We start from the raw sequence: 13078 nt of genomic DNA on the forward strand, positions 1-13078 counted from the left end.
CTATAAACATGACCTTTTTGGAACAAGAGTTTCCCTCTATTTCTCTTCTAGCAGAGTTCTCGAGAAAATTAATTTCTACATGCTGAAAACTGGCATTCTAGGCCTGCCCCCAGATTATTACAGATAAGCCTAGGTCACAAAATTGAAGAAGCTATACACACCCATACCCAGATATATAAAATAATTCTCCTTCTGAATGCTGGGAAGAAAAGAATCACTTCCACCTTGTGCAAGCCCAGCATAGGTCCAAAGAGTGACAACAGCAGAGAAAAAGTGAGCATTTAAATTTATGCTGTACTATCTGTTAGGTCCCTTCAAGTGAGCAACTTTACTGTTTTGGGCCAGAGGCCCAGCATAGAATATCTTGGATAGCGAAGCCTGAAAGCTTCAAAAGACACAAAACAAAATAAACTTTGACACATTTTTTTCCAAGTCCAACAAAATGTATTCTTACCTTACCACTGTTCAGTTTTTAAACAAAGATAAAGGAAAATCACACCAGTCAATATGCTCTAATCCATGCATCCTTTATTCCATTACAACCACTGTGTTGCATTAAGCAACAGTACACAAAGTGGCAATCAACCCCAATCAAATTTTACAACATTCTGAGGCTTGCTTACAGTACATTTAAGGCCTTTTAAATCTGGGGAAAAAACACATACAACAACAAAAAAAAATCCCAACCCCCAACCTATGAGTAGTGTAACAATTTTAAATGTCTTGCATTTCTGATGCATATTCTGTGCCATTCCAGTGTCAAAAACCAAATGACTTCTAAACTAAGATTAGTTTAGTGAAACTTTTAATTACATAAATTCATCAAAACATAAATGTATAATTTATTTTTTATCTTGGAAATATTATAAAAATTTTAATAGCAAAATAACAGGGATAAAAACATATTAACAAAATGTATTCAATCATTTACAAACAAGAATTTTGCAGTTTGTTGTTGTAACTAGACTTAAATGAAAATTACCAATTAAGAATCTATGCACAATGTAAATTCAAATATGTACAATCCTTTTAAAAAGTCTACAAGGAATGCTTTACAGAAGGAAAGTCTGCTATGGCTCTTTGTCAGACCAATCAGACAATTTGAATATTAAAACTGTTTGCTAGTAATAAATTTACACTTTAAAAAAACATTTAGTTTCATTATTTTTTCTTTAAGAATATTCCAGTTATATTTATATAGTTACAGTTGATAAAATATGTCGGTGATAACTCCATCATGTTATTTCCTACATTTTAGGAAAAAAAGTAATCTTTTGAATGGTTTGCTTGGGGAAGACGATTAGTACATTAATAGGAATTATTGAGAGAGAAAATTTCATCCTGATAAACTTTCCAGTTACAATACCAAAGCTAAAAAATTCACAAATTAAACACTACTCCCTTAGATCAAAGCCAAGAATCCATTTAGTAGAAGCTGTAGTTAGACAAAAGCAGTATTTCAAATACTGAGAACATTGGATTAAAAAAAAAGTCTTGCATGAAAGAATCATAAATGATCAGACATAAGAGAAAACTGACCGTGGGATATTTCATGTAGCACTAGAAAAGTGTCCCCATGTTCAGCTATCATTTCACTTTCTCCAAGGTAATGAAGCTGAAAAGTTACAGCTGTTTATCACATTATGTGCATTATAGACTGATTTCCACATACAAAAGACTGAAATTTCATCAGATATTTGATTAGAATACCCTAAAGATAGGGCATTTCTTCATAGTTATAAAGCCATTACAGCTATCCAGTTTAAAGCATGTGCAAAAACAGATAATTCTTCCATTCACAGTAAATGAGGTAAAATCAAGTATCCTTCTTCAGGAATTGGGGAGTTCATGAGAGATGAACTGTTTTAGTCTTTCCAGATATTGTGCATAAAGCTCTATGTCATTATGCCCTGCCCCTTCTACCCAGAGGGGTTCTACTGCTCGTGGGCATCGCTCATACATTGCTAGACCATGAGAAAAATCTATTACCTCATCCTCTGTACCATGAATTACCAAAACAGGAGAGGTTACTTTAGATATCTTGTCAATGCTGTAAAAGAGAGGAAACAAGAAATTAGTCATGTATATATAGAAAATATTTTAATTTGTTGGCAAATTAACATATACACAAATGAAATTTCTTTTCCCTTTTGAAAACTTCTAAAGGAGGTCAGAAAATTAAAGTTGTAAAGTGACATCTTGGGTTTATTGATACCTGCCTTACAAAGTAATGACTGCCTTTTATATAGACATACAGATTCAAATGAATGTTGGACCCCTACAATTATTTCAACATGCTGCCCCCAAAACCCACCAAAAAAACAGACAATATTATACTTCCTTCTTTGGAACTCCCTTCAAAACTAGTTTATAAACCATAGAAGAAAATCGTTGCCAGTGAGAGTGAGGCCTCATTTCAGATCCCTGAGTGTATTAACAATTCAATGCACCTGATTTATCAGACTTGGCTCCAAATGATTTTTGGCTGTTTCCAAAAGTAAAATTCAACTTCAAAAGGTGAAAATTTGCCTCTGCTGAGACAATTCAGAAGAATATACCACATGCATTAAAGACATTCCCAAAAGAGTTGTTCCAAAAATGATGAGAGGAATGGCAGTGTCATTGAATTAAGCGTAAGGCTTCCCAATGGGACTATTTTAATTCTACTTCACACTCTTTACAAAACTAGTCTCATTAGCCAAATCACACTGTATAAATCAAGAACAGAGAATGACTCCCCAACAGGGAGAGAACAAATCTATTACAATCTACTTTTTTCACCTTTGGCCTCTCCAAAGCTACCAAAAAGGGGGTTAACACTGGAATCATCTGTGTGGATAGTACTTATTATGAAAGATTTACCAGAAAGTGGTCAAAGATGAGTCATATGTTCTAAAGTTCTACAAAAAACTATCAGGTATCCTTTAATGACTACTCACCAAAAAAATGGTCATTTTTTAATATAATACTTTGAGAAATCATAAAAAATTGTCAAAGTTCACGAATCTCCATCGGCTATATTGCCATATAAAAACCAAACTTGCCCTAGTTTCATATCTACAGTTTAGAAATGGGTTTGCAAAATTTACTTCTATTTCTAGAATTCTCCATTCATTTCTAGAATTGAAGTTCTAGAAATTTTAAGTACTGGAGATATCAATTCTACTCATTTCAGAATTTACTGACTGAGTTTATTCCATGTACCCATGATTGCTTAATCATGTGGGGTAAGGAATAAACTGTCTAGAGGTCCTTGGACAAATGATTAATGTGAAATTGATTTAGCTGCTACATGATTCTAAACCCAAGAAAAAGATGAAAATAAAAGACAACTAAAAATAAATTCTTATTTTAACAAAAATAAATTTTAAATTGTCTTTCTAAACAGACCTGAACATTCAGACACATACATGTGTGCACACACAGAAAACTGACATAAGGAAAGAATTTGGAACTAAACATGTTGGCGAGCAAGGAACACTAAGTAAAATGTCAAAAGTAAACATGGAAAATAGGAAAATTAAATCAAACTTCAAATGATTTGAAGTTTTCCAGCTTAGAAAATTTATGGCATTAGAATTGGCCTATTTTTACTTAATATTGCTGAAAGAAGGAGACGCTTCTAATATGAATAGGGGAAGAAAACTCTTGAAAAATTAATTGTTTAAATTTAAAGGAATAAGGCTCCTATGAGTCATTACAAAAACCAAACATTACTTTTATTCATTACAGTGACATTTTTAAGTTAAATTTTTGAAAAAAACTAGTCACTTCACATTTAGGTAGTAATGACATTTCTTCATAAAGATAAATATTGTAAAAAAAATTTTTTTAAGTAGCTTCTAACTGCCAACTTAACAGCATGTAATACCATATATAAAATGAACAACAGCCTTATGGGCATTCCCAGCCACACCATCCTGGAGTTAGAAATCTACAGACAAGACTGTCATTAAATATTCATTCAGTCCTAGTGTAAACTATACAAACATACATAATTGAAACTATACATAAGTGAAATTCATCAAAGTTGAATACAGAATTGTATGATTAAAGTAGCCTGAGGCCTATGTACTCACATAACTGAATAAATGATCTTCCAATATTCTAGTAACTCATCGCATAATGATAGCAATTAAAGAATCAATTAAAAAGAAGCAAGCCATAGAGTACCGTAAGATTCTAGGGTTTTTTAATTTGTTTTTGAACACAGTACTTTGGCATACCTAGCTCAATTATTATATAATCTTGCATTGAAAATTTCCAGAGAGAAAACTATTATTTAAAAATATGAAAATACATCTCTTAATCTAGACAGAAATCATACTGTTGTTTTGAATTACATGAAAACTACTCAACAATTCAAGAAAACTGTTTGGCACCTTAAGTTTTAAGATTAATTTATTCACTTCTTTTTGCTCCCATTAGTTGACAATAAGACGGTAAGGTATTTATTTCCCTTGATACAGGATACAGGTCTGTAGCAGCCCTATGGTTTTAGTTATGTTCTAGGAAATGGGTGGGACAATACAAACGATGAGTGTCAGGAGCTCTCTGAAATTTAACCTGGCCTGGGATCACCCTGGTGTCCAGAATATCTCTGGATGATCAAGTTCCTCATTGGTTCAGGGATTTTGGATGAAATGGGAGGTGAAAAATCTACTAGTCAGCAATTCTGATAAAAAAATCTAGGAAGAAGTTGAAAGTAACAGTTAAAAAGATTTGCATAAATATTAATTATAATAATGGTAAATTTTGATTACATAGTATGCAGCTGTTTATCAAGCAACCAATCCTGCAAGGCAAGCATTAGCAAGATTATTATGCCTATTTTACAGATGAGGAAGCTGAGTCTTAAAGAAGTAAAGTTACTTGGTCAAATAGTCAAATAGTAAGTGGCAAAAAGGGAATTCAAAATTAAGCCTTTTAACAATTATTCCTACCTTCTATTACCAATGTGGTCATTATTTCATTTAACATTTTGGCTACTCATTGGCATAAATAAGTATGTATTGCACTGAATAAACAAACTGGTATTTCATAACTACTAGTGCACATGTCCTAAAATAGCTATGATGAGTAGTGGGTTGAGTTTTAAAATCTCTACCACTCATTTGGCAAATAATCATATACTAACACCTTGTCACATAATTTTTCTTGAGTTTCTGTCTTTCCAACTAAATGCAAGATTCTTAAGTCAGGGGCAGCATCTTCTACTTCTTTGTATCCTGTGCAGTGCTTCGTATATATCAGGTGCCAAATATTTGTTGGTTAGCATTATTAGTATCTGACTTATGAATTCATACCTACCTTGGAAAAGCATCAAAGCAGTATGTTTTCCTGGTGTCAGGAAAAGCCACTCGTAGACCAGACATCAAAGGGGAATGAAGGATTACAGCTGCACATTCATATCGAGATGCCAAGTCTACGGTAGGGACAGTTCCAATACTTTGACCATACAGGATAATATTCTCTGGACTTACACCATACCTGAAATTTTTTTAAAATGTATAAGTTAATATTAAGAAGAACAAAACACCCTACCCCCCTCCACCAAATTCACAGACATAACCACTTATGCCCACAAATTGCATCAAATTCACAAGACCACATTTACCTATTCCCTGGCCATCTGCTGGAGCTAACCCACCACTTTCCCAGTTCTGAAAGGTATTTTTAAATCAGCTTTGCCACTGTTCCTAGAAAGGGACAGTCAATCTACTCCCCTTATCACTGTATTCATCATTCCTACAACTTTCCGGATTAAAGTGTCTCTCTCTGGCCACCATTACCCCTGTATGTTGTCTACCTCTTGCCCTTTTCATTTCTATCTCCAGCAATTCGCACAGTGCTTGATAAGTACTTAATAAATGATTTTAAAATTCATTTTAGTCAACAAGTGAAGTTTATGATTTATAAAGAAACATGGTGGAAAGGTTTAGTTCTATTTCAGCTAAAATGGACAGCCTTAAATACACTACAAAAATCAGAGATACAAGGTCATTTGAAAACTTCTCAATAAAAGAAATGTATTATATGTTCCATTCCTCTCTCCTTTATATTTTCCAAAATAGTAACAAACATCTCTAATACAAAATAAAATAAGGAAAACAGCAAGTCTAAAATACTGCTTTCCAAGGTGGACTTTTAATAAAATACTAACATAACAATCATTTGTTAAGTAAAAGTGAAATAGATGCTTTTTGAAAATAGAAGTCATGTTCCTCCTTAACAAATCCAGATCCTCGTGCACATGCTTGCCTGCTCAACTAATTTGTAACTACTTGAGGAAAGGGACCATGCCATTTACTACTTTGGTACCACCCTAAGACAATGTAATGCTAAGTATATAGTAGGTGTTTAACCAGTAATTGCAATGACTTGCCCACTCAGTCTGAGGCAGGGAATCCCAATTTATACCCCCAGAACTATGGGACAACAGGAAGTTCCCTTAGGCTTTTGGAAAAAAAAATAGGGATTCAATATTTGTAAATAGGAAGCAATGTTATATTTATATCCTGGAGACAGTGTAGTCTGTTGGGCTTCCTATGCTGTGAAATTATAGAAGCTAGGGTTTCCTTCTTATGGCAATGCTATCTACAGGTTTGGAAAGGGCCCACATTCCCTACAAAGCATAAATTTTTTTTGCCAATATTTAATATTTTAGACTCTACCAATATAAATAAGTTAAGTTTTAATTTTCCCTTCATTCTCTGCCACCAAAGGAGAAATTATGATAATTATTTAACATTGGCAAGGCAATTTCACTTTTCAGCTGAATCACCTAATATCAACACCCTTCACGGAGTTTTCTTCCTCTTGTTCTTTAGAATCACTGAACGTCAAAGCTAGAAATGAATCGAAAGATCATGCAATACTCATTTTACAAAGAAGTACTGAGGCCCCAAAAAATCAATTAAGTCTCCAAAGCCATATAACTAATGGTGGAAGAGTTGGGATTATAATCCAATTCTCACTGTATTTAGTATTCTTTCTACTGTTCCCTGAAATGCCCTTCTGCTTATCCATGTCAATGAATTCACAAACTGAATGAATGAAAATAATATGCAGAGCCATACTTGTTACAAGACAAGATACTTTTTCTCCCACTTTCTTTCTCTATCGCCTTTCCTCATATTTCCAGGCTCCGTTGTGTTATTGTGTTTTTTTTTTAATAAGCTAGCCTGGGAATTTAAAAAAATTAATAAACAGCATTGTTTTAAGGGGAAATATAACTTTGTAGCTTGGTAAAAACAAGTGTTCATTTCTCTCCTTTCATCATTGTGTCAGAAGGGAACACAGCAGCTTTTGCTCTCTGAGATAGAACAAAACCTGCTTCCAATGTAGGCCACCCAATTCTTATGCATAGTATAAGACTGCAAAACAGCACCAGCCCTGGAGTCAGGAGGACCTGAGTTCAAATGCGGCCTCAGACACTTGACACAAGCACTAGCTGCGTGACCTCGGGCAAGTCACTTAACCCCAACTGCCCTGCCTCCCCCCCCACCCCACCACCAAAAAACACACACACACATTCTCTCAAATTAATCAATCAAGACTACTTTATTGGGGGGAAAAAATCAAATCATGTCTTCTAGACAAGTGATTTCAATTGTGCTTTAATATAACTTGGATCAAATACATATGAATAATGTTAAATGTTAATGTTAAATGCACAATATTTAAACTTTTCTATCTAAACCAATGCTAATGAGGGAGGGATTTTTAGTGATATTAGAAAACTACAAAAAAACCCCTACTAAAATCCAATTTTAAATGGATTTACGTTATCATGTATAATAAACATTTTCTGTTTGCACATGATTAGTTTTAATTTAAAATTTTAAGATGAAATGCCCATGCAGTAAAGGCAGAGAAGTTTGACCTCTATCTTAAGAAAAGGATTTTCCTTAGTATTATTCCTATACCAGTGGTATGGTCTCCACAAAATATCTTCCTTGTCAAACCATGAGAATAATTCCAAGACATTAGAAATGTTTCCTAGACATTACAGACTCGCAGGTAAGTCATTTTTAGAAGCAAAATCAAAAAAGGCAGATTTGAACTAAGGCAATAACAATAACCGTTTCCCTAGACCCTTTTCTATTGATTGGCTTTACTTGTAACGAACACCTGCTTCACATTGGTAACACAGGTAATTGCTCAGAAAAAAATTATGTCTGTGTAAGTTTGAATAGCCAACCACATTACATTTTTAGTGTTCTTCCCTACCATCTGACATCAGAGGAAGGTTTTACCCATGAGTCATACATATTATCATTTTTTAAAAAATACCCATGATGCCACTTCCAAACATAGCCTGCCACCTAACAGTTCCATTTCAACCTTCCTTCTAACAAAGGAATAAAAACAATTAAGCAAAACCTACCATCATATCTAATTGTATACCCTCATTCTCTACCATTGGCCCTTACCCTCTTTCAATGAAAGGAGGGAGCTACGTCTCTCTATCTCTGCTTTGGGGCCACACTGGCTCATTGTCATTACACAGCATTAGGTTTCATTTTCTTGTTCTCATGATTTACATTATTTCAGTCACTCTATATATTCTTCCTGGTTCTGCCTACTTTAGTATTGAATCACTCTCCACCAATATGGTCAAAAAGGGATGGCAAAAAAATGATTCTACTTGGCCATGGGAAGGTAAGGGAGAGAAGCCCTTGGGGTTGGGACAAAAAGATCGGAAGTTGCTGAGGTGGCTAGAGGGGAAATAACTTTTGTGAATGAGGGAAAGGCAATCAGAAATCCAAAGGGGTCCCCCACACTATGCTAGGAGACTGATGAGGCTTAGTTTTTGGAGTCTATATAAAAAATGATGAGGGAAACCAAAATCAAGCTACTAGAGACATAAAAGAAAGGATGAAAAATCAGAAAACCAAGAGATAAAAGCTGGATATAAACCAACTCTCAATCAGATAAAAAAAGAGAGAAGGAAAAATGAATAAAAATCTAAGAGAGGCCAGAGCACAACAAACCACTATTATGCTATAAAGGAAAATGAACCAAAAATTCCTGATGAAAATAAAGCTCCATGGATTCTCCAGAGATCATGAAACAACAGAAACTTCAGAAGAGTTCAGAAAAGGAAAAACATTTTAAATTAAGAGTTCTCCGTGCAGGATTAAAGAAGTTAAAAAAGGTTAGAAAAATTAGAAAACACTATGCAGAGCAAATGACATCTGAAACAAAAAAAATTAAAAGTAGAAGGAAATCTGGCAGGTGATGCAAAAAGCAACAATTTTAAAAGAACAAGTCAATTCTCTTCAAGTTAAAGCAACTGATGACAGGATGCGCAAAGATTACAATGATCATAATAGGTCTTCCAGAAGAAGAACATGACAAATCCCTAAACTTGTATATCTACAGGTTGGAATTAATGTAAGTAAATTGCCCAGAACTTCTGAACAGACACAACTAAATGCTGACTGAGTCCACGGATTGCCATTTATGAAAAAACTCATGCTTAAGAACCCAATGCACTACTTTATTAAATTTCACAATTTCTATAACATAACATATTTTGCAAGCAGCCAAAAAAAAAGGATCTTTAGCTATGAAGCAAGGCAAGAAGGAAGAAAGCAAGATAATGCTTAAGCATTAGTAAGTGCCAGGTATTGTGATAAGCACTGGGGAAACAAACGTAAGCAAAAAAGAGAGTCTTTGTATTCAAGGAGCCTACATTCTCATGGAGGAGACAAGAAATAAAAGGCGTCTGAAGAGCAGAGTGGTTGGGAGTAGAGGAGGAAAGCCTGTCTGGGCCCTCCAATAGAAGATAAGCTCCAGGAATAACTCATCATTGGGAGAGTGGCCTGACAGAGGGCTACTTAAGGCAAGAAAGCCTTAAGGATAGTCGGATTTTCCCAGGTCCTAGTCCAAGGGGAAGAACTGGGATGAGAAAGTTGCAGAGGCGTGGTTTTGAAACCTGAAGTCAGGAGGGAAAGGAGGGCTATCACATGGAACCTCCAAAAGAAGTTCACTACTGAAAGAGAAAGACAATCAGAGGATCTTTCAAACCACAAAACACTGAAGAATAGAATGAAGGGAAAAAAGCTAAGGAGCTCAAGCTGCAATCTAAAATACTGTATCCTATAAAGTTGAATCTAATTATTATAAAAACAGTAGTGCCTTCAACAAGAGAAATTTGAGGCAGTCCTGAGAAAAAACTCAGAGGTGAGAAGAATGTTGACTTACTAACCAGAGAAACAGAAGATAACAAAATACAATTATCAAGAAAAAAACTAAGTATAAATGGTTCTCTTGTGTCTAGAGACTATTTAAAAAAAGAGAGAAGCTGAACGAGGAAGAAGGAAAAAACATATATAAAGATCACTGGGGAGGAAAAAGACCCAATACCCAATAAATTTAAAGGGAATTTAAAGATCAAAAGAAAGGAAGAACTGATTTAATACTCCTTGCACTAAATCCCACACTCCTCAATAAGAAAATCAGAATATTCTGTAGAAGGGTTAACACAGTAGGAAATGTCACCAATAGGGAGAAGGAAGGTATGAGAAAGAGGGGCACTGGAGATAGACTTCCAACCAGTCCACAGGGATAGTAATTTTCAACAAGAGTGATGGCTGTGGGTAAGATAAAACACTGGGGTAAGATGAATAGAAGGTTGAGCTTGCCCTTTCAGAGAAAAAGAAAGAGAATCTACAAATACTGGGGAAGAGGGAGGTTTATGTCTGTTAAGGCAATGGGGCCTGTTAATGAATTTTGTCTAGGGAATATTTGAACACTAGGAAACCACTTTTTTTGAAAAAACGCTGTGCCCTCCAAGAACTGCATTCTACCCCAGAAAAAGGTATCAACCAATCAATAAACATCAAGTGCCTACTATGTTCCAAGATCTGTGCTAAAGTGCTAGAGATACGGAAAGAGGTATGACAGTCCCTGCTCTCAAGGAGCTTACAATCTAATGGGAAACAACATGCAAACAAATATATACAAAAGCAAGCTATACACAGGATAAGTGGGAAATAATTAACAGAGGGAAGGTGCTAGAATTAAGGGGGCTGGGAAAAGTTTCCAGTAAACGATGGGATTTTGGTTGGGACTTAAAGGAAGCCAGAGAAGTCAGAAGGTGGAGTTGAGAAGAGAGAGCATTCCAGGCATGGGAGACAGCCAGCCAGAAGCTGAGAGATGTAATGTATTGCTCATAGAACAGGCAGGCAGGAGGTCAGTACCACTGAATCAAAGAGTACGTGGTAGGGAGTAAGAAGACTGGCAAGGTAGGACAGGGGTAGCTTATAAAGGGCTTTGAATTCCAAACAGAGCATGTTGTATTTGCTCCTGGAGGCAATAGGGAGCTACTGAGTTTGTCGAGTAGGGAAGAGACGTGGCTGAACCTGTGTAAGTATGATATATGAGTCCTCAAGAGTGTTAAGTATGGAAGGGAGTACATAAAATTAGAGCTCAGATAACTTGATGCCAGAAGTGGTGAATAGTCATGGTAAGTTCATGTGGGACACATGGTGATACCCACCATACAATACTGCTTCCATTTGATACTGCCTACTTCTTGAATTAAACACAGAAGAAAAAAAGGAAAATGGGGATGGATCTACAAATTTAACATAATAGAAATTAATAGAGAAGGGAGTTCTACTCTCATGAGAGATATAAAGGGAATAAAAAAGTAACAAATACAGGTTTGATTAATGAACTGGAGAATAAAATTTGGAATAGACTAGAAGAAGGAAATAAACCCTTCACAATCTGGCTTTATCTTACGTCACCAGGCTTATTGTATTACTCTCTTTCACACATGCTCTATCTTCTAGTACAAATTACCTGTTCATCCCACATATAGGAACATCTTATTTCCTATCTCTGTTCTTTTGCAGAGGCTGTTCCCCTGTTCATCTTCCTCTTACCTCTGCTTTATAGAATCCCTTGCTCCCTTCAAAACTCAGCCACCTAACTCCTACAGGAAATATGTCCTCATCCCCACCAGCTGCTGGTGTTCTCACTATTAAAACTACTTTGTATTTTGTTTTCTATGTACATATTGTTCCTGCCTGCTCTCCTCCCTCAACCTTACTCTAAGAGAACACAAGCTTCGTAAAGAGTAGACTCTGGCACATATTTAGGTAATAAATTCTTGTGGATGAATAGGACAAAGTAAACTAAAATGTCTTGGAATATAACAAACAGAGAGAGGGTAGTGGCAATATTCTGCACCAAAAGGGAAGAGGAAGGACAGATAAATAAATTAAAAGATACGTTAAAAATTTTTAATAAATTCAAGGAACTTGACATAGAGCAGGGAAAAAGGAGGGGAAGGGGGTGCTTATGGGAATGAGTAGTAGGCATTAATTTTTACATCAAAGTAATCTGAGCAAACTAACCAGAGGGACAAGGTTCTGATTTAAAAGAGGAAAGGGATTAAAAACCTGTGTAGGAGAGGAAAATACAAGTCTAATGATCATAACTGTAATTGTGAATAGATTAAACAACCCGATAAAACAAAAGTGACCAAACGGACAAGAAAATAAAGCCCAACAATTTGCTGCTTACAAGAAACATGACAGTAAATACCTGTGTGACATTAGGAAAAGCACTCAACATTTCTGGGCTTCAGATTCCTCATCTGGAAAAAAAGGGATTGAACTCTAGTTCGTTCTAGCTCTAAATCTATGATGCTACTATCAAACAATAAGGACAGTAACAACATAAAAATGAAAGGCTGGAATGAAATTTACTGTGCATGAGGTGTTTTCAAAAAAGGTCTTGCAACTTTTTTATCAGTCAAATAAAAATAAAAATTCTCAAAAAGACAAACAGAGAAATTCCACTAAGCTTAAAGAAATCACAGACAATATGCAATATCAATACTAAATGCATACGCAACAAATGGTATTACATATAAATCAAAAAAAAAGCATCACAACTGAATTTAAAAGGCCAACTGTAATTAACTTTAATGTTCCTCTCTCAAAAGTGGATAAATTTACAGAAAGCTAAACAAAAAGAAAATTAGAGACCAGAATAGACAGTAAAAGTTAGGTGTGGAAGATTTATGGTATTTTCTACAAAACATTAAAGAAAATAC

At 35.2% G+C, this 13078-nt stretch overlaps 1 protein-coding gene across 2 annotated transcripts in view; it reads right to left on the reverse strand.

Annotated features, from left to right (window-relative positions):
* Positions 1–511: 511 nt before the first annotated feature.
* The window catches only part of ABHD17C (abhydrolase domain containing 17C, depalmitoylase), an 81367-nt gene continuing 68800 nt past the window's right edge, over positions 512–13078 (reverse strand). For both annotated transcript variants that reach the window (XM_036737204.1, XM_036737203.1), the window contains 2 exons: positions 5311–5490; positions 512–2050 (listed from right to left, as the gene is read on the reverse strand). In XM_036737204.1, the coding sequence (XP_036593099.1) occupies positions 1831–2050; positions 5311–5490 (400 nt within the window). In that variant the 3' untranslated portion in view covers positions 512–1830. The remainder of the gene's footprint in view (positions 2051–5310; positions 5491–13078) is intronic.

The sequence above is a fragment of the Trichosurus vulpecula genome, chromosome 8 (assembly GCF_011100635.1).
Source record: "Trichosurus vulpecula isolate mTriVul1 chromosome 8, mTriVul1.pri, whole genome shotgun sequence".
Taxonomy (NCBI): Eukaryota; Metazoa; Chordata; class Mammalia; order Diprotodontia; family Phalangeridae; genus Trichosurus; species Trichosurus vulpecula.